Source organism: Oryctolagus cuniculus, chromosome 7, assembly GCF_964237555.1.
Source record: "Oryctolagus cuniculus chromosome 7, mOryCun1.1, whole genome shotgun sequence".
Lineage (NCBI taxonomy): Eukaryota > Metazoa > Chordata > Mammalia > Lagomorpha > Leporidae > Oryctolagus > Oryctolagus cuniculus.
This window is the reverse complement of record NC_091438.1, coordinates 96,236,590-96,262,689: the sequence shown is the minus strand read 5'-3', so window position 1 is coordinate 96,262,689 and position 26,100 is coordinate 96,236,590. Positions and strand designations below refer to the sequence as shown.

Here is a 26,100-nt window from a genome sequence, read left to right as displayed (position 1 = left end):
TACGAATTCCTATCCATTTTTAAGACTATTTTGTTTTACTCACCTCTCTGAAGGCTTTCTTGCGGACCTCGTGAAAAACCCAGTTTTGCCCTCTTTTACTGAATTTCCCTGGAGCTTCTAACTTTGAATTGAGCACCTGATTAACATTCTGCCTATACCCAATCTGGATAAACACATTATAAATTCCTGGTGGACAAAGTAGGGGAGTGCAAACACAGCAAATAGGATTTAAACAGTTAACTTAAAATGAGCTTATGGGGGGTCTTTATCAGCAAGTTAATAATTTAAGGGTGAAGTGGCAAACACTTAAACTAAGATGGCAGCAATGAAATTGCAAAGTCCTGGGAATTACACTAGTGCCTTGAATATGGGATTTTTATCGACTTTCACAACGAAATACCCGACAGTTTTACAAATCCCTCCAGCTTTATAACTTCCTAAGTAACATCTCCAGACTCTGGGTCAAATTGAAAGAGAAAGTGTTTTTAAGTAGAATTCTGCAGAAAGATATTATTCACGTCTAAGGTAAATTCTCTGGGCCAGACTCAAACTGCATCCTAACTTCCAAGAACCTCGCCATATCCAAAACAATTGGACAATAATAAACCACCCAGGAAATACGCAAAAACGTCTGCTTTGCTCATGGAATTAGATCCCCCTGTTTAAATGACATCCTTTCGCTTCAGGGCCACCGTTTAGGAGCGAAGTGCACTCAGACTGGGCTCTGCTCAGTCGCTGGGTAAAGGTCAAGGACGAGCGCAGAGGCATGCTCTTCCCCCACGCCCCCTTCGCCCTCTCACCCAGATTCCCGCCTGCCCCAAGTCGCGCCTCGCCCCCATCCGGGCCCTCTGCGACTCCAGGCGCTCCCGGACGCCACGCCCCGCCTCGGGGCTCCTTCACTGCATTCCTGTCACCCTCAACGTCACCCAGGCAGGGAGCCACATTTGAGCTCAAAGGCCCAAGGTCGCGGGCACCGCGCAGCGAGGACCAACGCGCATGCGTCGGCAGGAACTCGCGCGCGGCCCCGCCCCTCCACGTCTCTCCGCCCTCTCCGGGCCCCCTAGGCCTCGCCCCCTTCTTGCTGGTAGGCGGGACCAGATGAGACCCGCGCGCCCGCGGAGTCTGACGGCTGCTCGGTGCGGCTGGGTGGGTTGGCGTCTGAGTGACTGGACCGGGAGTCAACATGGCAGCGGCGTTTAGTCGAGGCTGCGGGGTGAGACGGAGACCAGGGCTGCGGTGGGGCTGGGGCATGGATGCTGTGGGGTTTGGAGAGGGGGCCAGGGGCTCGAAAACAGGTGCGGCCCCAGAAGGGTAGGAAGCGGTGTTGAGGAAAGAGCCTGCGTCGGGTGCGGTGGGGTTGACCCCGGCTCCAGGGCGTAGTCCTGGAATTTCCACCCTCGCTGTGCTTTCTTGCGCACCTCCTCCAGGGCGGGATGCATCTTAGGTTTTCACCGTCCCGAGTCTTCCGACCGACCGGCCGCTGAGCCCTGCAGAGAGGAGGTCTTACCTTCTGAATAGCCTTTTCCTCTCTAGCCCAGGAACCCCACCCCGTTACGCGGGTCCTGGAACCTTGGCCCCGTTTTTGAAGAACTGGCGTAGTTTGTCTTGCAGAAAGCTCCTTCTGCCGCTGGTCCTTTATCCCCAGCCCGAGAACGTAAAAATAAAGTAGGTGTCATTCTGAAAGTATGTGGAGTAAAAAGTGTTAGGCTCCTGCTAGTCTCTCCCTCAATGCGAAATCGCTAAGGGGGAAGAAGATAGAGCAGCTGCTCCGTGGGTTTTGTTACGCGGAGGACGCGCTTCCACACTGCGTACCTTCAAAGAAAGTTAGAAAACCTGCCCCACAACTCTCCGTGAAGCTTGTCCGTACAGCCCAGTGTCCCACAGATTCTAAATGTTTCACTCGCTTAGATTCGTTTTGATGTCTTAAGTCTTACTGATATATTCATACAAGATTGCCACTTAAATGTCACTTAAAATTGAATTCAAGTTTGGTCTTTGACCAAAAAAACTGCGGTATTAGGATGTAGGATTGTTGTAGTGGATTGTTGCCCAGTTTTTGGTAGTGGTACGTAAGTTAATGCACTCCAAAAGGCAGAAATTGGGGAACTTTAAAAATTATTTTTAACTTTGAAAAGAGGAAAACAGATTTTTTTTCGTTCTCTCCAAGAAAGGGTCTACAAAAACCTGATCTTATTTCTCTCTTGATACTACCATAAAACTAAGACTCGTAAACATTTCAAGAAATGTGGAAGACTGTAGTGATGTTATTGCAGAATTGATGCTTGTTTAAGTCACTGTCTTGGATATTTGTAAGTCTACTGTTCTGGGCAGAGGGCCTGAAGTAATAAAATCAATATGTATATGACATTAGGCTTTCAAAACGTCCTTTTTTAATCATCCAAAATTACCCAGTAAGATCAGTTCCATCTCCAGGTTTGAGTTAAAGCTAGAAGTTTGTAACCTCTCCAAGATCACAAAGATAGTTCTACAATCAAAACTCAAAATTCAGCAATTATAACTCTAATTCTGGTGGTATTCCTGTAATTTTTTTCTAAGTCATCTACTTCATTAAATGGGTAACATTGTGTAATAAAAACAGGTTTCTGAGCAGTGTTCCCTGTCTGTAGCAACCTTTGCACTTTGATTTATATAACATGTTTTCTTGAAAAATCCTGTGTAAACTGATACTTTGTAAATTACATCTGCTAAATAATCCTCTATTTAAGTCTCTCAGCAGACCATTTCACCAGCTTTGTGAGGTCTGATTTTTTTGTGCATTGGTGTTCAGTTAGATTTTTTGATATGACTTTTGTGGGATATTTTTCTTAAGTATGTCAGCATGTTTGATAGCATAGACTTTTTTTTTAATATTTATTTGAAAAGCAGAATTAGAGAGGGAAAAGCTAGTTCACTGCCCAAATGACTGTAACAAGCAGGAACTTCTCCAGGTCTCCTACATGGGTGCAGGGACTAAAGCACTTGGGCCTTCTTCCTCTGCTTTTTTAGGCACATTAGTAGGGCATTGGATGATAAGTGGAAAACCTGGGACTCACATCCACATGGATGTTGGGGTCACAGGTGGCAGCTTAACCTGCTGTACCTGAACATCGGCCCCAATAGTTTGGACTTTTGATGGTAAATGTTAGAGTCCTGGTTCTGTTACCTAAGAGCGAAATGATCTCGGATAATTTTATTTACCCCTCTGAGCCTCTGTTTCTTATTTTACAAAATAGGAATAAAAATATTTTTAGGTTTATTCCAAGGCTTATTCTTAGGCTTGACCTGGGATACAGTAAATCAGTATATACAGCTGTTTCTGTAAACAAGGTGGGTTTGGATGTTGCAGTGGATTCATTCTGAGAGGAGAAGCGCAGTGGGGGCAAGAGGCGTGGAGTCACCACACAGACACAGGAGTCGGGTGAAAAAGGGCTAGAGGTGAGCAGCTTTCAGACTCGTTTATTGCAGTTGGGACAGCAGCTTATACAGCCGAGGCAACCAATCCAGTCAAGGGGCAGTTTATGTTGTAACCAATCACTGCCTTTTACCAGGTGGTTTGCAAAGCCATTCCTAACTGATGCTTGCTTGCCAGCAGCCATCTTGGTATGGCCTTCTCATTCCACCACATTTCCCCTTTTTGTTTATTTTTGAGCAATGGGAGGCATGATCTTTGGCCATACCATTGTTGACCCCATTTCCATGTGGTCTCTTCATGCAGCTGTGCCTGTCTTAGATTGTCCCCCAGGAGATCTTACCCACTGTTGACTAATCAGCCCTCAAATGGGAGACCACAGGAGTGCTTGCTCAGATGGGGGTAGGAATGAGAAACAATGGTAATCAGGAATGGCGTGTCCGCACCCAGGCTGTTGGCTGTTCAAATGGCTGACCAGAGCTAAGTGGGGTATAAAACAGTAGTGGATGTAGCAAGGGCAGTTCCTTAGGGCAGGATGATAGGGCAGTGGCTTGACAATCAGTAGCAGGTGCATCCACTAACAGGCGGACTCTCAGTCTTGTTCAGCTGGTTCTGATTGTCAGTTGTAGGCTTGATGTTTCTGGCTGGCACCCAATGGGCTGTCCCACATTCTCTGGAAAGACACAAATATATCCTTGGCCCTTGGTTAGCAGAGGATGTGGTCCCTTCCATTCTCCTGTCAGGGGGGTCTTTCCACCTAACCATAGGGGCCAGAGTCAGGGATGGAAAGGATCCCCAGTGTTTATAAGCTGGGCTGACCCCTTGGGAATCAAAAGTAAGAAAATTGATAGTGAAAAGCACCTCTGTCAAAGCAAGCTGCTGGTCTGGGGGCATATGATTGTTTTTCTGTCATTTTTTAAACTTTTATTTAATAAATGTGAATTTCCAAAGTACAGCTTTTGGATTACAGTGGCTTTTCCCCCCCATAACTTCCCTCCCACTTGCAACCCTCCCATCTCCTGCTCCCTCTCCCATTCCATTCACATCATGATTCTTTTTCGATTACCTTTATATACAGAAGATCGATTTAGTATATATTAAGTGAAGATTTCAACAGTTTGCACCCACCCAGAAACACAAAGTGTAAAGTACTGTTTGAGTACTAGTTATAGCATTAATTTACATTGGACAACACATTGAGGACAGAGATCCTACATGGGAAATAAGTGCACAGTGACTCCTGTTGTTGATTTAATAATTGACACTCTTATTTATGGCGTCAGTAATCTCCCTAGGCTCTAGTCATGAGTTGCCAAAGCTATGGAAGCCTTTTGAGTTCGCCAACTCCGATCTTATTTAGACAAGGTCATAGTCAAAGTGGAAGTTCTTTCCTCGCTTCAGAGAAAGGTACCTCCTTCTTTGATGACCTGTTCTTTCCAGTGGGATCTCACTTGCAGAGATTTTCATTTAGGTTTTCTTTAGGAGATGTACAGTTTTGGACATGCTCAATCGGACTTGCCCCAAATGGTAGTGTTAGAAACGTGCCAGGGGATTCCAATTCAGTCCCATCAAGGTGGCATGTACCAATGCCATCTCACTAGTCCAAGTGATCAACTTCAGTTCACAATTGATCATAATGAAAGGATTAAGAGTCAAAGGGATTACATAAACAAGACTAGTGTCTGCTAATACTATCTGAAAGAATTAAAAAGGAGAGAACAATCCAACATGGGAAGCAGGATACACAGCAGACTCATAGAATGGCAGATGTCCTAAACAGCACTCTGGCCTCAGAATCAGTCCTTAAGGCATTTGGATCTGGCTGAAGAGCCGGAGAGTATTTTAGGAATGGAAAGCTGAGACACTCTGTTTTTCTGTCTTTGTAAGAGATCTTTAATTGTCCTATGAGTTCTTTCAATGATTGCCTGTGGGTTTTATGGGATACCTATGGCAGACTGTATGTTCCAGGACCTCAAGAAGGAATTAAATTCCTGTGATGTATACGCTGGCCTGTTATCTATCTTTATGGTCCAGGGGACACCGAGGACCAGCATGGCTGACTTAACCGCCTTTATTACATTACTAGCCTTTTCTCCGGATTGGGCTGTTGCAAATACAGTCTTTGAATAAGTATCTACCACCGTATGGACAAACTTAAGTTTACCAAAGGAGTTAATGTGGGTGACATCCACTTGCCAGAGCTTATTAAGAGCAAGGCCTCATGGGTTCACTCCTGCTTGTTGCAGTGGTCCTACAGGGAGAGGGGGGTGAAATTCTTGCAAGGGTGCACTAGGTGTTTGCATTGGCTCATTGTTAGCTCCAGGAAAAACGATTTTATGTTGCTTGCTGACATGAAATTTTTGGTGTAGAATACAGGCTTGTTCTAATTGTGGTAGTGGTAAGACCACTATGTCTGGCTCTGTGAAATGTGGTGGAATGAGAAGGCAGTACAAAGATGGCCACTGGCAAGTGAGCATCAGTTACTCAGGAATGGCTCGGAACCCACCTGGCCAAGGAGCCTGCCTGGCAACAGGCAGTGATTGGTTACAGCTTAAACTGTCCCTTGGCTGTATAAGCTGCTGACCAATTGAAATTAACGAGTCTGCGAGCTGCTTGCCTCTGGCCCACTTTCACCTGACTCCTGGTGTCTGTGGTGACTCCATGCCTCTTGCCCCCACTGTGCTTCTCCTCAGAATGAATCCACCTCAACATCTGGCGCCCAGCGTAACAGAGAGAGACAGCGTATTGGACTTGGTGAGGTCCCTCCTTGATTTCATCAAGTAGGCCCTTCTGTGTTTTATGTGTTGTTCGGTTCTGTGAGGGTGAGCACAGAACCCTTCCTGGCTGGCACCGCGGCTCAATAGGCTGATCTTCAACCTAGCGGCGCCAGCACACCGGGTTCTGGTCCTGGTCGGGGCGCCGGATTCTTTCCCGGTTGCCCCTCTTCCAGGCCACCTCTCTGCTATGGCCCGGGAGTGCAATGGAGGATGGCCCAAGTGCTTGGGCCCTGCACCCCATGGGAGACCAGGAGAAGCACCTGGCTCCTGCCTTCGGATAGCGCGGTACGCCGGCCGCAGCGCACCAGCCGTGGCGGCCATTGGAGGGTGAACCAAGGGCAAAAAAGGAAGACCTTTCTCTCTGTCTCTCTCTCTCTCCCTGTCCACTCTGCCTGTCAAAACAAAACAAAACAAAACCCTTCCTATGCCCCTTTCCTTGTCCTTGTCCTCAGTCAAAGTGACCCCAGGTTAGGCACACGATTCCCAGAAGCATAATGCCGCTTCTCGGCTCCTCCTTTTACTTTTGGTTCACCGGCTAGTTCAGTTGATAGAGCATGGGACTCTTAATCCCAGGGTCATGAGTTGGAGCCCCACTGTTGAATGCCAGATGTTGCTGTGGATTTATTCTGAGAGAAGCAACGTGGGGGCAAGAGGTGCAGAGTCACCACACGGACACCGGGAGGCAGGTGAAAGTGGGCCAGAGGCTAGCAGCTTGCAGACTCTCTATTTCAGTTGGGACAGCAGCTGATATAACAGAGGCAGCCATCCAGTCAAGGGGCAGTTTATGCTGTAACCAATCACTGCCTGTTGCCAGGCAGGCTCCTTTGCCAGGTGGGTTCTGAAGCCATTCCGAGTACCTGACGCTTGCTTGCCAGTGGCCATCTTGGCACAGCCTTCTCATTGCACCACATTTGGACAATGAGGACTAAGGAAGCTATGTTTTCTTCTGAAATAAAATTAATGAAAATGGCAAATAAAATGAGTTTTCTTACTGTATAATTATTTTTCCAAAATTTTAGTATGACCTGTGCTTTAATTTTGAAATGGCTAATTGAATTAGAGTATCTGACAGTCTAATTATATTGTCATTTTAACTGAAGGTAATTCCCTTTCTAAGCTGAAATTGTAAACTACAGAGTGGACAGTTTCTTTTTGCAGATGATGAAAAAAAACAAGAAATTTGGTTCTAGAAACTAGTATATTGTTCACCTGCTCTTTTCTCTTAATATCTAGCGTATTAAGATTGCCTGAGAATGGTTCCATCAACAACATCTTTTTTTTTAAAAAAAAAGATTTATTTATTCAAAAGAATTAGAAGGATCTTTCATCTGCTGGTTCACTCCTTAAATGTCTACAATGGCCAGGAATGGGCCAGGCCAAAAGCTAGAGCCAGGAGCTTCACCTGAGTCTCCCATGTGGGCGCAGGAGCCCAAATACTTGGTCTATCTTCTTTGCTTTCCAGGGCCATAAAATAACAGGAGCTGGATCAAAAATGGTGAGGGGGCCAGCATTGTGGCATAGCACCTGCAGTGCCAGCATCCCCTGTGGGCACCTGTTCAAAGTCCTGGCTACTCCACTTCCGATCCAGCTCTTTGGTATGGCCTGGGAAGGCAGTAGAAGATAGCCCAAGTGTGTGGGCCCCTGAACCTGCATGGGAAGACCCAGCTACTTGGATCTGCACAGCTCTGGTCTTTGTGGCCAACTGGGGAGTGAGCCAGCAGATGGAAGACCTCTCTCTCTCTCTCTCTCTCTCTCTCTCTCTCTGCCTCTCCTTCTCTTTGTAACTCTTTCAAATAAATAAATAAATCTTTCAAAATAAAAAAAAAGAAAGAAAGAAATTGAGAGACCAGTACTTGAACCAGCACCCATATGGGATGGCAGTGCTGTAGGCAGTGGCTTCACCGCCCCCCATTGACATCCTTTGAATTATAAATTGTATGATTTTGGCTGTCCTCAAATATTTACTCAGGAGCACATTAGAGCTTCCAGTTAGGTAACTGTAATAAATGCGGAAGGTGAGTTTTGTTTCTATTAATTGTCATGAACATAAAATTGGATTGTAAAACAAATTTGTATCAGATTGTAAGTTTTAATGTCTTTTTAAAGAAACAAATATATTTCTGATTCTAAGGTAAGTAGTACAAACTTGTTTTTTAAAGGACAGATACTAAATATTTCTGGCTTTGTGGACCCTATGGTTACTGTGGCAACTGCTTAGTGTTGCTGTGAAAGCCACAATAAACAATATGTTGTGGCTGTGTTCCAATATGGCTGCTGTAAGTTGCTGACCTCTGGTTTACAGTATTATAAGAATGCCTATAGATGGGCCGGTGCCGTGGCTCACTTGGTTAATCCTCTTTTTTTTTTTTTTAACTTTTATTTAATGAATATAAATTTCCAAAGTACAGCTTATAGATTACAATGGCTTCCCCCCCCCATAACTTCCCTCCCACCCGCAACCCTCCCCTTTCCCGCTCCCTCTCCCCTTCCATTCACATCAAGATTCATTTTCGTTTCTCTTTATATACAGAAGATCAGTTTAGTATATATTAAGTAAAGATTTCAACAATTTGCACCAACATAGAAACACAAAGTGAAAAATACTGTTTGAGTACTCGTTATAGCATTAAATTTCAATGCACAGCACATTAAGGACAGAGATCCTACATGAGGAGTAAGTGCACAGTGACTCCTGTTGTTGACTTAACAAATTGACACTCTTGTTTATGGCATCAGTAATCACCCTAGGCTCTTGTCATGAGTTGCCAAGGCTATAGAAGCCTTTTGAGTTCACTGACTCCGATCATATTTAGACGAGGTCGTAGTCAAAGTGGAAGTTCTCTCCTCCCTTCAGAGAAAGGTACCTCCTTCTTTGATGACCTGTTCTTTCACTTGGTTAATACTCTGCCTGTGGCACTGGCATCCCATATGGGTGCCGGGTTCTAACCCCGGTTGCTCCTCTTCCAGTCCAGCTCTCTGCTGTCACCCGGGAGGGCAGCAGAGGATGGCCCAAGTCCTTGGGCCCTGCACTTGCATGGGAGACCAGGAGGAGGCACCTGGCTCCTGCCTTCTTCGGATCAGCGCAGCGCGCTGGCCGTAGCAGCCATTTTGGGGGTGAACCAACGGAAGGAAGACCTTTCTCACTGTCTAACTCTGCCTGTCAGAAAAAAATAAAAATTAAAAAGAATTCCTATAGACAACACCTGAAAATATAGAGCATGGCTTTACAATATAATTTGCTTTGTTTGTGTGAGGGATCTTAGAAAATGGGCTCCTCTGGGGGAAGATTTTCAGAGGCATACCCGTGAGGCTCACAGGGACAGGTTATTGAAGTCAGTGAGTGCAGCAACTCTTGACCACAGTACAGCTCATCCTGTTCTCACCTGACCTGCCTGATCACCAGTGTCCTAGGAGCTTATGGGTGAGATTTCCAGAATAGTCACCCGCAGTCTTACTGTTATCTCTGATTGTTGTTTGTCCCGGGACTCTCCACTTCAGTAGTGCAGAAGTCACCTATTAATTTTATTTTCATTACTTTTTTAATATTTACATAGGTATCTAATAATTGGTAATTGGCATATTTAAATTATAATAGGAGGCATTTAAGTAGTAATAACTTGTGAAATAGTGCTCCTGAGTATGCTTAAGCAAGTGCCAGTGTTCTCTTCCTTAATGTTTGATTTATCAAGTTTATTTTAACAAAATTGTCCTTTACAGGTCCTGAGGAGTATTTCTCGTATTGACTGGAGATTACAGCATACAAAAGCCATCCCAAAACATCAACCAGGGTTAGGATTTAGTTTTGGTATGTTATGTACTTTTGACTTTAAATATGTGAAGATCTATATTTGTGTGGAATGCATTTGCAAGCAAACTTCATATTTGTTGATCAGTAGAACCAATCACCACTCACAAATTGTTCACAGTCACAGTCGTTCTTCCTGATCTTGTTTTCTTCTTCAGCCTACTACCTTGTATGCTAGACCAGTGTTAGAGCATATCTACATACATATCTTCCCTTTTTCCTAAGTGCATATAGTCCAAAATAAATGACATATTTACTGGTGTATATGAGTAAACTTCAGTTTATAGATGTGAATGCAACAAATACTGTTTAAAACACCCCTCAGGGGCTGGCTTTATGGAACGAGGGTTAAGCCACTGTCTGTGCCTGCAACACCCCTCTGCCTTCCAAAAAAAAAAAAAAAAAAAAAAAAAAAAAACATTCCTTAAATGCACAATGCTACATGTTTGGTAATAAGGGTGGAGAACCTTTTTTCCTTTCAAAAGCCATTTGGGTATTTATAACATCGTTCACAGGCCATACAGAATTAATTACTATAAATCAAAAATTAGCCTGCTATAAATGTATTGAATTATGATTCCTATAGTTGTTTTGGTAGGGCCAGACCAGGTGATTTCATGGATCTTATATGGCCCACATGTTGGATGCTTCACATCCCTGATGTGAAAGGCTATTTTGGTCATAACTGTCTGAACTGCAATTGTGGTATTAATAGATAACATTCTCAGTCTTGGGACAAGGGAGCCATGTGTCAGAGAGACAGCTTCCCCTTTATAAAATGAAAACCTCAGGCCAAAAATTTTAAATAATAATCCCTATCTTTGGCATCCATTGCCTTCTAAAGTGCTTCTTGCTTAAAAATTTTTATATTTCCTCTAGTTAAAAACCCATTTTCTCAGTTCATTTGATCTCAGAAAATAGTTAAAAGGCAATTTAGATAATTAATTCAGACCCAGGTAAAACTGACAATCTCAAAGCTCTCTGGGGTCATTATTTTTGTTTTCTTCTTAGAGATTTCTTTCCTTATTTATAGTTTTCTCCCAGCATTAAATGGAAAATTTCTAGGTAGTATAAGGATAGCACTTTAGGGCAGTGGGTTTTCTTACTTATTTAAATATTAACATTGATTTGGTGTGGTTGCTCTCTAGTATGACAGTTTGAGTTAAGTCTGAGTGGTTGGGAAAGAGATTGTGGAGCTCAGTTTAAGGAATATGCATCTAGATCCTTATAAAAGAAGGTTAATATCTGTAACACAGGAACTCTTTGATGATTAACTTATATGCTGTAGATAAGCTCTCCAGCACATAGTGACTGGATCAAAATAGTTTCTTACTAAATAACTCATGATAGATCCCTGTCTACCCTTTATCCACCCCAACCTTGATATTGGCTGGTCCCTATCTTGGAAGTAAAGTACTGATGTAGGGAACACTGGACTGAAACTCTGCTGCTAGTTCCTGGTGAGACTCTTGGGCTATCATTTCCTCACTCTGCTTTAGTTTCCCTATGTATAAAATGAGGCATTTGATGGTATACTTTTCAGTTTGGCACTGAAATTCTATCTTTCACATTTAATTTCTCACATTCCATACAGACGATTACTGCAGTTATTTATGTACTTAGGGTGGGTCTTATGGCACAGTGGTTAAGCCACTGCTTAGGACATAGGATTCAAATCCTACCTTTGCTGCTGATTCAGCTTACTGCTGTGTGCACCCTGAGAGGCAGTAGGTGACAGCTATAATCCTTGGGTCTCTGCCACTCGTGTGGCAGACCCAGATGCAGCTCCTGGCTCCTGGCTTCAGCCTGCCCCAGCCTCAGCTGTTGCATGCATTTGTGGAGTGAACTAACAGAAGACCATCTCGCTCCTCTCCTCTTTCTCCTCTCCCCCCTAACCCTCTCCTCCTCTCTCCCTTTCCCTCTCTCTCTCTCTCTCTCTCTCTCTCTGTGTGTGTGTGTGTGTCTGCTTTCAAAGAAATAAAACTAAATGAAAAACTTTCAAATGTACTCACTTACTTTTATTTGAGAGATAGGTAGAAAAAGCTCCCATCTGCTGGCTCACTCCCCAGTTGCCTGCTACCTCTAAGTGATTCTGGGGCAAGTGGTGGGACAGTGCTTACAAAACTGGGAACTCAGGTGGGCTTGAACTTGCTGTTTCCCAGATTGCACATTAGCAGGAAGGTGGAGTCAGGACTAGAATTCAGTTGCTCCCATATGAGATGCAGGTCACCCTTGCCTGAGATACCCTATGACTTACTTGTATTTTACCTATCATTGCCTTTGGATGCAACCACATTAAAACATTGGACAGCCTGAATTGAAAAAAAAAATGCAATTAGGAATCAGTGTTGTGGCTCAGTGGGTTAAGCTGCTGCCTGCAACCCTGTCATCCCATATGAGCACTGATTCAAGTTGGCTGCACTGCTTCCAATCCAGCTCCCTGCTAATTTGCCTAGGGAAGCAGCAGAAGCCAGCCCAAGTGCCTGGGCTCCTGCCACTCATGTGGGAGACCTGGATGGAGTTCTAGGTTCCTGGTTTCAGCCTGACCAAGCCCTTACTGAGCTGCCGTTTAGGGAGTGAACCAGTAGATGGAAGATCTTTCTGTCTCTCTGCAACTCTGCCTTTCACATAAATAAAATAAATCTTTAAACAAATCAGTTCATGATCGGCTCCTCTCAAGTCCAGCCACTTATTCATTTCATTAAGTTTACAATAACCCTTACTGTATATAAACGTTTGGATACAACTTATTAGAATTACACCAACATTTCATTACTATGTTTTAAGAAATCTTTCCACTACTTCCACCAGTTTCTTTGTGCTAATTTTTTTTAAAGATTTATTTATTTTAATTAAAAGTCACAGTTATAGAGTGAAGGAGAGGCAGAGAGAGAGGTCTTCCATCTGATGCTTCACTCCCCAACTGGCCGCAACGGCCGGAACTGCACCAATCTGAAGCCAGGAGCCAGGAGTTTCTTCCGGGTCTTCTATGCGGGTGCAGGGGCCCAAGGATTTGGACCATCTTCTACTGCTTTCCCAGTCTATAGCAGAGAACTGGGTTGGAAGTGGAGCAGCTGGGACTCAAACTGGTGCTCATATGGCATGCCAGTACTGCAGGCAGCGGCTTTACCTGCTATGCCACAGTGCTGGCCCCAATAAGTTTTTAAAAAATTATTTTTGCCTCATCAGTTGGAAAAGAAAAACTCCTGTGAGTTTTACAAATTTATATCAGTAAGTTATTTGTAAAAGTAAATAAAAAAAAGTTATTTGTAAAGCTTAGAAATTGCATTGTAGTCTTAGACTTTGTGAAAATCAGGGGCTAAAGTCCCCATTTTAAAAATAAAATTTCCACATACCATCTTCATGGGGCGTTTTTCCTTAACTCACTGTCCTATTTTAATATTTTCTAATAACTTTCCCTTAGGGTTGACTGAACAGCAGAAAGAATTTCAAGCTACTGCTCGTAAATTTGCCAGAGAAGAAATAATGCCAGTTGCTGCGGAATATGATAAAACTGGTGAAGTAAGTTTATGTATTTTAAGAAGAGAAATGCCTTTTACTGTTTTAATAAGATCATAAAATCAAGCTACCTAGGTTTTAAATATAACTTTCCTTTTTCTTTTAGTACCCTGTCCCTCTAATTAAAAGAGCCTGGGAACTTGGTTTAATTAATACACACATTCCAGAGAGTTGTGGTAAGTTTTATGCACATTTTTAATGCATGTGAACAAGAAAAATTCTGAAACTCATTCTTTGAAATATCTGCTGACATTAAGTGACTTGACTTGCTACTTTTATCTCCCTGTTAAGATTACGGTATTTGCCTGCTTTTAGAAGGCTTGTACTCAAAACTTAGAGGCATTTCTCCTTCTTTTTAACTGGTTCCGACTTTAAATTGATAATAAATTTCGGTAACATTTTTCTTAGAGCTGATTAATTTGTTGCATTTAATCCTACATTTTATTTTACATTTTATTGGGACTATGTTTTGTGAGATTGTCATTCTTTCTTGGATCATTTGGTCAGAGTTTTAACTGAGTTGAAGCAAGTTTTTACAAAATCAGATTGAATCAAGAATATAGGTCCAGATTGCAAATAGTTAAGAGTTTCTTGAAAATTTTAAACCTTGTTTTAGAAAAGTATAATTTGTTTTACATTGCCAGCCAAAACACCTATAGACATTGTATTTGTAAATCTTTTAAAATAAATTAAGTCATATGGAAAGTAATTAAAATTGTTCATCCTTATTTCTGTTGAGTTGTACTCTGTATTATCAAGGGCTCATAAAATACTTTCATACTGTAGGAGGTCTTGGACTTGGAAGTTTTGATGCTTGTTTAATTGCTGAAGAATTGGCTTATGGATGTACAGGGATTCAGACTGCTATTGAAGCAAATTCTTTGGGGGTAAGTTACTTAGAAAATTAATTGCTTATTAATGAGACAGTTACTACCAGGTGAGGCTAATTGGTGAAACAGTTTTTTTTAAAGGAACAAAATATTCGGTAGTTTTGATTTCGAGCCTTGACCACTGTGCTGCTTTCCTCTCCAGTATTTGGAGTCCTGGTTGTCCTTGTGGGGAAACAGTATACGTTGGCTGCAGTGTCAGTAGCAATTCTTAGGCAAGGGCAAGGGCTAAAGCCAGCATACAGGAGCAGAATCAGGATGGCTTGCGGTCAACCCCAGCAGTGCTGAAAGTGAGCAATTCTTAGGAGGCCTGATTTGTATATACCATGTCATGTGTCTCAAATTTAATTCTTTATTTGTGTTTCACTGTTGTAGGTTTTTACATATTTCCACCTGGTTTTAGCTCTCTAAATTAGAGGCAGAGTAAAGGCCAATTCTTGGGATTTACCCCTCGGGGGGAAAGTCGTTCTTTTTTTCTGTTTTGAATTGCATGTCTCTGATTTTATATATCTAATAAAAATATTTTGCTGCTTTTAATTTCAATTTTCTGGTAGCAAATTCCTGTTATTATTGCTGGAAATGAACAACAAAAACAAAAATATTTGGGAAGAATGACTGAACAGCCACTGATGTGTGTGAGTATGTATAGCTGCTGCTTGATTTCACATTTTGGAAGGGAACATCCAAAAAAATAAAAGGGGGAAGGAACAAAGGTGCTACTTCTCCATTTCACTCTAAACGTGCTATGGTTTGAATAGTGTATGGCTCCTGAACTCATGCAGACAATTAAATCCCAAAGTCATAAGTAGGTAGCACTAAGAACAGGGAGGCCTAATCTGGTTATCCTTAGCCACTCGATCATGCTCTTGGAAGGTAGTTCTTGTGAGAGTTGGTTGTAAAAACTGATTTGGGCCTAACCACCCTTTCTCCTTTCTTGTTTATCATGGGTTCCTTCCTCTACACTTCACCACTGCCATCCTCTATCCTCACCAAATAACCAAACCAGAGAGGCTTGCCCAGTCTTAAAACGGTAAACCTCTAAAACTGTGTGCCAAAATAAATCTCTCATAAATAGCTTGTCTTAGATATTTTGTTGTTGTAACAAAAGCTTGCTAACACAGTACATATTCGGCTATGAAATTAAGACAGAAGTTAGCAGTATATTTAGGTACAGTGATTTTTTGGGGTGCCAAGAAAGCATAATAATCCCCTTGCTTATTCTGGGAGAAAGATAATCTACTTATGATGTCTCCAGGATGACAGGAAAGTGTCTAATTATCCCCTTATTTCCACCCACGAGAGATCTGTTTAATGAGGAATTCATTTTGTTTATTGTTGTTTTAAAAGTTTTATTTATTTGAGGGGCCAGCGCTGTGGCGCTGCAGGTTAATGCCCTGGCCTGAACTGCTGGCATCCCTTATGGGTGCCAGTTCAAGACCTCGCTGCTCCACTTCCAATCTGGCTCTCTGCTAAGGCCTGGGAAAGCAGTAGAAGATGGCCCAAGTCCTTGGGCCCCTGCACTCACATGGGAGACACAGAAGAAGCTCCTGGCTCCTGGCTTCAGATTGGTGCAGCTCCGGCCGTTGTGGCCAGTTGGGGAGTAAACTATCAGATAGAAGACCTCTCTCTCTCTGCCTTTCCTCTCTCTGGGCAGGGCCAAAGCCAGGAGCCAGGAGCTTCATCCAGGTCTTCCACATGGAAGCAACTCCTCTGCTTTTTCCAGGCCATCAGCAGGGAGCTGGATTGGGAGTGGAAAAGCCAGGACTTGAACAAGCACCCATAAGAGATCCGAGCATCATAGGGGCAGCCTTACCTACTAATGCCACAACATTGGGCCTCTTTTCTTTTCTTTTCTTTTCTTTTCTTTTCTTTTCTTTTCTTTTCTTTTCTTTTTTCTTTTCTTTTCTTTTCTTTTTTTTTCTTTTTTCTTTTTTTTTCTTTTTTTTTTTTTTAATTTTTGACAGAGTGGACAGAGACAGAGAGAAAGGTCCTCCTTTTGCCGTTGGTTCACCCTCCAATGGCCGCTGCGACCAGCGCATCGCGCTGATCCGAAGCCAGGAGCCAGGTGCTTCTCCTGGTCTCCCATGCGGGTGCAGGGCCCAAGCACTTTGGCCATCCTCCGCTGTACTCCCGGGCCATAGCAGAGAGCTGGCCTGGAAGAGGGGCAACTGGGACAGAATCCGGCGCCCTGACCGGGACTAGAACCCGGTGTGCCAGCGCCGCAAGGCGGAGGATTAGCCTAGTGAGCCGCGGCACCTGCCACCCCTTATTGTTCTTATGATATGAAGTCAAGGGGGAAAATTATTTTTTTTTAACTTTTATTTAATGAATATAGATTTCCAAAGTACAGCTTATGGATTACATTGGCTCCCCCCGCCCCATGACTTCCCTCCCACCCGCAACCCTCCCCTTTCCCGCTCTCTCTCCCCTTCCATTCATATCAAGATTCATTTTCAATTTTCTATATATACAGAAGATCAGTTTAGTATACATTAAGTAAAGATTTCAACAGTTTGCACCAACATAGAAACACAAAGTGAAAAATACTGTTTGAGTACTAGTTACAGCATTAAATCTCAATGTACAGCACATTAAGGACAGAGATCCTACATGAGGAGTAAGTGCACAGTGACTCCTGTTGTTGACTTAACAAATTGACACTCCTGTTTATGGCATCAGTAATCTCCCTATGCTCCAGTCATGAGTTTCCAAGGCTATGGAAGCCTTTTGAGTTCGCCGACTTCGATCTTATTTAGACAAGGTCATAGTCAAAGTGGAAGTTCTCAAGGGGGAAAATTATTAATAGGTATATGAATTACAAGTTTTGACTAATTTACACTGAGCTGAGATCCAGTTAACTTAAAATCACGGTCAGTATTCTTAAAATTATTGCTGCATGGGAGCTGGCCATGTGGCCTAGCTGGTAAAGCCACTGCCTGCAACGCCAGCATCCCATGTAGGTGTTGGTTCGAGTCTTGGCTGCTCCACTTCCAATTCAGGTTCCTGCTGATAGCCTGGGAAAAGCAGCAAAAGATGACTTTCTGGATTTATCTGTATTTTCACTTTATTTTTTAAAACATATAAGCTACCTTAAGCTCCTTTAGAATGTAAGGCTAATCAAAGAAATGAAGCAGAGAATTAATGAAAAATTGCTTTGTAATTATGCAAATCTAAAGTAGTGGTATTGTCTTGAATAAAAGTTAATATTGAGGGCCAGCATTGTGACACAGTGGGTTAAGCCACCACTTGGGATGCCAGCATCCCATATCAGAGTGCTTTTTTGTGTCCCCTGCTTCTAATATAGTTTCCTGCTAATTTGGCTGGAAAGGCAGTGGAGGAATGCTGAGGTACTTGGGCCCCTGCTACCTTTGCGAGAGATCAGGATGGAGCTCCTTGCTCCTGGCTTCCACCTGCCTTAGCCCTGTTGTGGCCATTGAGGAGTGAACCAGTAGATGGAAGATATCTCTCTCTGTTTCTTTCCTTCCCCTTCTCTCTGTCTCTGTCTCTGCCTCTGTCTTTCAAATAAATTTACAATTTTTTTTAATGTATGTTACCCTTACTCAGATATTTCTACCAGTGCTGTGCCAGATGAACAGAGAATAAAACAGTGATAAGCCGGCCCCCTGGGATAGGTGTTTGGTGCAGTGGTTGTCACTGCTTGGGCCTCTTGCATCCCATATCAGAGGGATGGTTTGAATCTCAGCTCCTCTACTTCTGATCCAGCTTCTTGCTAATACATACCCTGGGAGGCATCAGGTGATGGTTTAAGACTCAGATTAAGTTCCTTGCTCCTTGCTTTAGCCAGCTTTAGCTTGCTCCAGCCCTGGCTATTGTGGGCCTGTGGGGAGTGAACCAGCTAGTAGAAGATCTCCATCTGCCTCTCTGCCTACTTCCCTCTCTCCTCCCACTTTTTTACATAAAATGAAAATAAATAAAAGAAAAAAAGGGCCCTGCTTCCAAGAAATTCACAGTCTGATAGACTTTTTTTAGATTGTTACTCAGAATACATTATAGGTAAAATTGTTCATCGTAAGTAAATAAATCATAAGTTATATATATAAAACAATGTTACTGATTGGCTTTGCTTGATTTATCAGTTTGGCAACATTTAGATGTTATAAGCTGAACTATTTAGAATGGTGAGGATGACTTGTTTGGGTTAATAAAAGCCTACATTAGACCTTAGTAATACCAATAGATATCATTTCTATCCTCAAGAAACTCTAACATTAGAGAAAATCATGTCAACTAATATTACATATTATGTATATACTATATATTTTATTTTTACACACTGACACTTTATATGTTATATATTTTATATAATACTGTATAGTGTTATAAAGAAGGGAACAAGTTGCAATAAAAAAGGCTAATAAGGCCGGCGCCACGTCTCAATTGGCTAATCCTCCGCCTAGCGGTGCCGGCACATCGAGTTCTAGTCCCGGACGGGGCGCCGGATTCTGTCCCGGTTGCCCCTCTTCCAGGCCAGCTCTCTGCTATGGCCAGGGAGTGCAGTGGAGGATGGCCCTTGAGCCCTGCACCCCATGGGAGACCAGGAGAAACACCTGGCTCCTGGCTTAGGATCAGCGCGGTGCGCCGACCGCGGCAGCCATTGGAGGGTGAACCAACGGCAAAGGAAGACCTTTCTCTCTGTCTCTCTCTCTCTCTCACTGTCCACTCTGCCTGTAAAAAAAAAAAAAAAAAAGGCTACTAAGGATTAGAAAAACCAAATTTAATTCCTAAGAAATAATCACATAAGATGAGTAGGATAACTCTGAAGAGCCAGCAATGACAAGCCCCCCCCTTTTTTTTTTTTCAACAGAAAAAAACAGATCTATATACATCATAAACTCTAAACACTGCCTTACTATAGAAAAATGTTTAATATAATCAGGAAAAAAACTGACGATTCTTAACACAGAATTTTGGTAAAGTGTTGTCTTTCTGGATAGCTCATTTGCATATAGCCTTATTTTGTTACGATGCTGAATATATTGAATCTAGTTACAAGAGTAACCTAGTTCAGTTAACCCAAGTTAACAGCTGAAACCGTCTGTAAGCATCCTTGTCAAAAGGCCATCTAGCTCATGTCTCCATACCTCATGTGCCTGGGAGTCAGCACCTTCTGAAGCAGCCCCATTTGGGAGCATCCCTGACCATTAGAAAGCTTTTCCAGAATACGTATATGGTACTAAGGGACAGGTTCTATTTGTTTTTATAATTTTACCATTTCATACTGTATAGGTGTTCAATAAATGTGTGAATGGTTTTATTGTCATTTTCTCATATGAATTTAAATTCTGTCAGCAGTAATGTCATTCAGATATTTTAATATTCTTATTAAAGCACCTGGAAGGTAGTAAGTTATCATGTTTCCCCTTAAATCCACCCTTCATACTTTGTAATAATGAACTGTAAAAGGCAGATCCAAGTGTGTAACTCTCCTGCCTTTATAGGAACATTTAGTGGTCCCATGTCATTAATGGCAGTGGTACTTAATGTATTTTGTAGTTTATGAACCCATTTTAGAACCCTGTTTCCTCAGAAAAAATATATATAGTCCTTTCTTTTGCACACTAGAGTGTTCTGGATTCTTTTGAAGCCCACCTACTTGATTCCTTAAGTTCCATGGCACAATAATAAGCACTTCATAAAATCTGTTGAATGAATAAAACTATATTCTCCTTAGCATGGCATATACTCTCCAGCTTCTTTGACCTCATCCCACCTTGCCTCTTTTTGTGCCTTTCCGTTTCACTCTGTGTTCCAATACTAAACTGTTATTTCATTCTTCTGTGCCTTAGATCTACTTGCCTCACTCTTGTTTGCTTCCCATCCTTTTAAAAAAGATTGATTTATTTGAAAGGCAGAGTGACAGAGAGGGGGAGATTCAGAGACAAAGACACAGAAAGAGATCTCCCATCCACTGGGATGCATCCAAAGGGCTGCAATGGCTGGGGCTGGGCCAGTCTGAAGCCAGAAGCCCAGAACTCCATCCAGGATTCCCATGTGTGTGGAGAGGCCCATGTACTTGGACCTCTGCTGCTTTGCCAGCCATATTAACAGGGAAGTAGATCAGAAGCATAGTAGGGGCTGGTGCTGTGGCGTAGTGGGTAAAGCTGTCGCCTGTAGTGCCAGCATCCCATGTGGGCACTGGTTTGATACCTAGCTGCTCCACTTCCAATCTGGCTCTCTGCTATGGCCTGGGAAAGCAGTAGAAGATGGCCCAAGTCCTTGGGCCCCTGCATCCACATGGGAGACCTGGAAGAAACTCCTGGCTCCTGGCTTCGGATTGGTGCAGCTCCAGCTGTTGCGGCCAGTTGGGGACTGAACCAGCGGGTGGAAAACCTCTCTTTCTCTCTCTCTGCCTCTCCTCTCTCTGTGTAACTCTGACTTTCAAGTAAATAAATAAATATTTTAAAAAAAAATAAAAAAGCATAGCAGCCAGGATTGGAGCTGGTGCTCTGATGGGGGATGCCAGCATCTTAAGTGGCAGCCTAATCCACTGTGCTACACTGCCAGCCCCTGTTTGTCCTTTTAAGACATCTCTTTTGATGAGTTCTACTTCTTTCTAATCTCCTTATCAACCCCATACAAGGCTAAATAATCATTTCTTATATTCCTATATCATAAACTCTTACTACTTTGAATTAGAATTATTAAGATTTCTTTTTTCTTTGGACTACAGATAACTTAAGGACAAGGAACTTGTGTCTTTAAGCATTATAGTCATTGTATCTGCCACCCAGCAAATTTTAATTAACTTTCCTACTACCCCTTTTATCCATTACTGCTTGCATCTTGTCATCCCTTTGTTTAAGAGCCTGAAGAGGCTGTCCTGTTTCTACCAGAAAAAAATGTTAAATTCTTAATGTAACATAAAAGGTTCTTTTTCTTTCCTTCCTCTCTCCTTCCCTCTCTACTTTCCTTCCCTCCCAGATTCATGTACTATGCTTCCTTTGCAAATGGAGTTCATATGTTATAAAACTCAGGTACTTTCAGAATTATAAACACTGGGTGCCCCTCTTTTCTATGTTGGTATCATTGTCTATGCCTTCTCTCGAAGAATCCCCTTTCCTTTTAGTGACCTAATTTGAGCATCATCGCCTCTGGGAAGTCAGTTTCTCATGCCCCTTCTGTATGATTTTCACACTTACATATAAGAAGGGGCATTAGAAAATTCATGGAAAATGCTTCATCTCTTAATTCCATTTTCCCAGGAGCATTCTGAAACCCTCTCACATAATCACAGTAATTTACTAGCTATATTAAATTATAAAGATTTCTAGGACAATATGTCTTTCAGTCTCTGGTTTCCTCATAATTTACAGCTGGTACATAGTAAAAATACTCAATAAATTTTGAGTAAATAAGTACATGCAAAATTAAATTTGATGAACATGAGACAGGTGTTTGGTACAGCAGTTAAGACATTGCTTGGGATGCCCACAGCCCATATCAGAGTGCGTGGGTTTGAATCCAGGCTCTGCTCCCTGTGCCTGCTTCCTGCTGTGTGCACCCTGGGAGGCAGTAAGTGATTGCTCTGATACTTGGGTCCTTGCCACCTACATGGGAGATTTGCTACATACATGGGAGATCTAGGTTCTTTGCTTCAGCCTGGCACAGGCCTGGCTATTGCAGGCATTTGGGGAGTAAATCAGAAAATGGATGTTCTCTTTCTCTATGCCTTTCATATAAATAAAAGCGAAAAAAAATTGATGAACTTATTTGAAAACACCTAACATTTTAATTTTGATATGGTTTTTGGCATCCTACACCTGGTTTTATTTATTTTCATTTTGTTTGAAAGGCAGAGAGAGAGAGAAATCTTCCATCTACTGGTTCACTACCCAGATACCTGCAAGAGATAGGGCTAGGCTATGTCAAAGCCAGGAGCTCAGAACTCCATCCAGGTCTCCCACATGGGAGGTACAGACCCAAGTACTTGGGTCAATACCTGGTGCCTACAGGGTGCGCATTACCGGACTGCTGGGTCTGAAGTGGAGGCAGAACTCAACCTCTGATATGGGATGTAGGCATCCCAAGTGTCATCATAACTGCTGCATCAAAGTCTGCCCCTGATTTTAATTTCTATATTAAATAGTCTTACATTTGAACATCTTGATATTTTAAGAACATTTTAATTGTGGTTATTTTATTATATTAGCTTAAATACAATACAATCCTTTTTCTAAATGTTCAAAATTTTAAATTTAATTTAATTTAATTTTTTTATTGTTTCCTTTTATTCAAGGCCTACTGTGTAACAGAACCTGGAACAGGCTCTGATGTGGCAGGTATAAAGACCAGAGCAGAAAAGAAAGGAGATGAGTATATTATTAATGGTCAGAAGATGTGGATAACAAATGGAGGAAAAGCTAATTGGTATATTATTTAAGCATCTCTTTATATTTCTTCTTTAATTTTTATGTTTAAATTAGTTCTTTTTTCAACTTATTTAAAAGGCAGAGATAGAGATCTTCCATCTGCTGGTTCATTCTTCAAATGCTTGCAACAACAGAGGCTAGACAAGATTGAAGCCAGAAACCTAGAACCCAGGCTGGGGCTATTACTGTGAATGGTAGAGACCCAAGTACTTGGGCCCTCAACTGCTGAATCCCAGAGTATGCATTATGAGGAAGCTGGAATCAAAAGTGGAGCCAGAACTTGAACCCAGGCATTTCAACATAAGTTACTTGTTTGCTCATTTGAAAGGCAGAGAGACAGACATTTTCCATCTTCTACCCCCAAATACCCATCTTAGCCAGGGCTGGGCCAGGCTGCAGCTAAGTGATTGGAACTTAATCCAGGTCTCCAACCTAGGTGCCAGGGAGCTATCACATGCCTCCAGAGTGCTCATTAGCAGGAAGCTGATTGGAAGCAGAGACAGGATTCATAGAGAGGTATGTAGGCATCACAAGCAGCAATGACTTCAGCTGTGTGCCACAATGCTGAGCTTCCTGTATTTCCCCTTTTATTTATTTATTTATTTATTTGACAGAGTTAAGACAGTGAGGAAGAGAGACAGAGAGAAAGGTCTTCCTTCCATTGGTTCACCTCCCAAATGGCTGCTACGACCGGAGCTATGCCGATCCAAAGCCAGGAGCCAGGTACTTATCCTGGTCTCCCATGCGGGTGCAGGGCCCAAGCACTTGGGCCATCCTCCACTGCCCTCCCAGGCCACAGCAGAGAGCTGGACTGGAAGAGGAGCAACTAGGACTAGAACCTGGCACCTATAATAGGATGCTGGCGCCACAGGCTGAGGATTAACCAAGTTAGCCACAGCGCCAGCCCCCTGTGTTTCTTCTTAATTACTTTATATTCAAAGATTTCCTTCTCTTCTTTTTTTAATTAATTATTTTAAAAGATTATTTATTTATTTATTTGGAAGGCAGAATGACAGAGAAAGGGAGAGACAGACACAGAAAGAGAGAGAGATCGAGAGAGAGATCTTCCATGTGCTGCTTCTCTTCCTAAATGGCCACAATAGCTGGGGCTGGGCCAGGACAAAACTAGGAGCCTAGAATTCCATCTGGGTCTCCCATATAGGTGGCAGAGACCCAATTACTGGACTATCTTCCACTGCTTTCTGAGTTGCACTAGCAGGGAGCTGGATTGGAAGCAGAGCAGCCAGGACTTGAACTGGCACTCATATGGGAAACCAGTGTTGTAAGTGCTGGCTTAACCTGCTATACTACAACACCACCCACTTCCTTTTATTTTTAAACCACCACAAATTAATTATGTTCATGGAACTAGCATGTCTATAAGAAATACAAGTAGGTCAATGATTTTAAAAACATCTTTAAGCTCCTGAACTATTTCTTCAATATAACTCTCAGAAATTTAATTTGTAAAATAAAAATACGTGCTCTGATTGAGTCTGATTAAGGCCATCGTTCTGTGGCCTGTTACCTACCCGTACGCCCCATCTCCTTCAGCCACATATCTTTGAAACCCCTAAAACTCTGAGGAAAAGAGAAAAACATTGGTATAGAGCGTTTCTCTGATTCTCAGAAATAAGCATAAGTCATCTTAAACATCAAGTTAGCCTTTCAAGAGGAGGTCCAAATATATAGGTCCAAACATAATGATAGGAAGTTCCGCAAAGTATCAAAGAAATCATTTGTATAATTATAAATTGTTAAACACTTGATTATTTGTTGAAAAAAATAAGAAAGTTTAAGGGAATCCACAGTATTATGTATCAGCCTTTAGAAAGCTAACATGGAGTGGGCACTTAACCTACTGCTTAAGACGCCAGTTAGGACCACTGCATCCCATTTTGGAGTAGCTAGATTCAATAACCAGCTCTGACTTTTCAATCGAGCTTCCTACTAATGTAAACCCTGGGGGGCCGTGGTCACGGTGCAAGTAATTGGGTTCTTGCCATCCATATGGCGGCAGACTTGGTTTAAGTTTCTGGCTCCTGGCTTTGCTTCCAGACAAGCCCTGACTGTTGTAGATATTTGAAAAATAAAGCAGTGGGTCAGAGCTCGCTTTCTCTTTCTCTCAAATAAATTTTTTTTAAAAAGCAGCAAATGTAATTTCAACATCAAGTAATAGGAGTATAGCATCGAACAAAAGGCTAGAATACTGACATTCTAACACATTTTAAAACATGCATTGAAAAAGAGGAATAAATCCAGAAGCAAATAAGTGGCCTGTATTAAGAGGAGCCTACAAAACATGATATGAGGAAATAAAGGAACTGAAATTGGTTATTTTAGAAGAATCTTGAATGTTTTTGAAATAATACTACACAGAGCCGGCGCTGTGGCTCAGCAGGCTAATCCTCCACCTAGCGGCACCAGCACACCGGGTTCTAGTCCCGGTCGGGGCGCCGGATTCTGTCCCGGTTGCCCCTCTTCCAGGCCAGCTCTCTGCTATGGCCTGGGGTGCAGTGGAGGATGGCCCAAGTGCTTGGGCCATGGCGGCCATTGGAGGGTGAATCAACGGCAAAGGAAGACTTTTCTCTCTGTCTCTCTCTCTCACTGTCCACTCTGCCTGTTAAAAAAAATACTACACAGAAAGAAGAGTAGTTATATTTACTTCAAGAAGCCTATTTAGAATTTATGGGTGAAAGTTAGAAACATGTAGAATTCATAACATTGGTATCTAGTACGTGTTGTTGGTATCATTGTACCATCATCATGTGTGTGTCTTTCATCAGGTATTTTTTATTAGCACGTTCTGATCCAGATCCTAAGGCTCCTGCCAGTAAAGCCTTCACTGGATTTATTGTGGAAGCAGATACACCTGGAGTGCAGATTGGAAGAAAGGTAAATACATAATTATCAATTATTAAACCCTCAAATGCTATTTCAAAATTACTATTTCAGTTTCCTTTAATGAAGACATTTTGTCTCAGGTTAAAATAAAAAGGTATATTGATATCAGATGAAATAATTTATATGTTGCCCAAAGTGTTTTTTGTTTTGTTTTAAAGATTTATTTTATTTATTTGAAAGAGTTACGGAAGAGAGGTCGAGATGAGAGAAAGAGAGGTCTTCCATTCGCTGATTCACTCCCCAAATGGCCACAATGGCCAGAACTGAGCAGATCTGAAGCCAGGAGCCAGGAGCTTCTTCCAGGCCTCCCATGTGGGTGCAGAGGCCCAAGGACCTGGGCCATCCTCTACTGCTTTCCCAGGTGCATTAGCAGGGAGCTGGATTGGAAGTGGAACAGCCGAACCAGTGC

The 26,100-nt window shown here is 42.4% G+C and overlaps 1 protein-coding gene across 2 annotated transcripts in view; it reads left to right on the top strand.

Moving 5' to 3' along the window:
* The first annotated feature begins 1,043 nt into the window (after nt 1-1,043).
* The window catches only part of ACADM (acyl-CoA dehydrogenase medium chain), a 36,588-nt gene continuing 11,531 nt past the window's right edge, over nt 1,044-26,100 (top strand). The window contains exons 1-9 of one of the 2 annotated variants that reach the window (XM_051857585.2): nt 1,088-1,213; nt 6,103-6,163; nt 9,904-9,991; nt 13,416-13,513; nt 13,617-13,686; nt 14,297-14,397; nt 14,952-15,032; nt 22,655-22,785; nt 25,574-25,682. In XM_051857585.2, the coding sequence (XP_051713545.1) occupies nt 6,104-6,163; nt 9,904-9,991; nt 13,416-13,513; nt 13,617-13,686; nt 14,297-14,397; nt 14,952-15,032; nt 22,655-22,785; nt 25,574-25,682 (738 nt within the window). In that variant the 5' untranslated portion in view covers nt 1,088-1,213; nt 6,103. Of the gene's footprint in view, nt 1,214-6,102; nt 6,164-9,903; nt 9,992-13,415; nt 13,514-13,616; nt 13,687-14,296; nt 14,398-14,951; nt 15,033-22,654; nt 22,786-25,573; nt 25,683-26,100 lie in introns of both variants that reach the window. The other variant, XM_002715911.5, reaches the window with a different exon arrangement.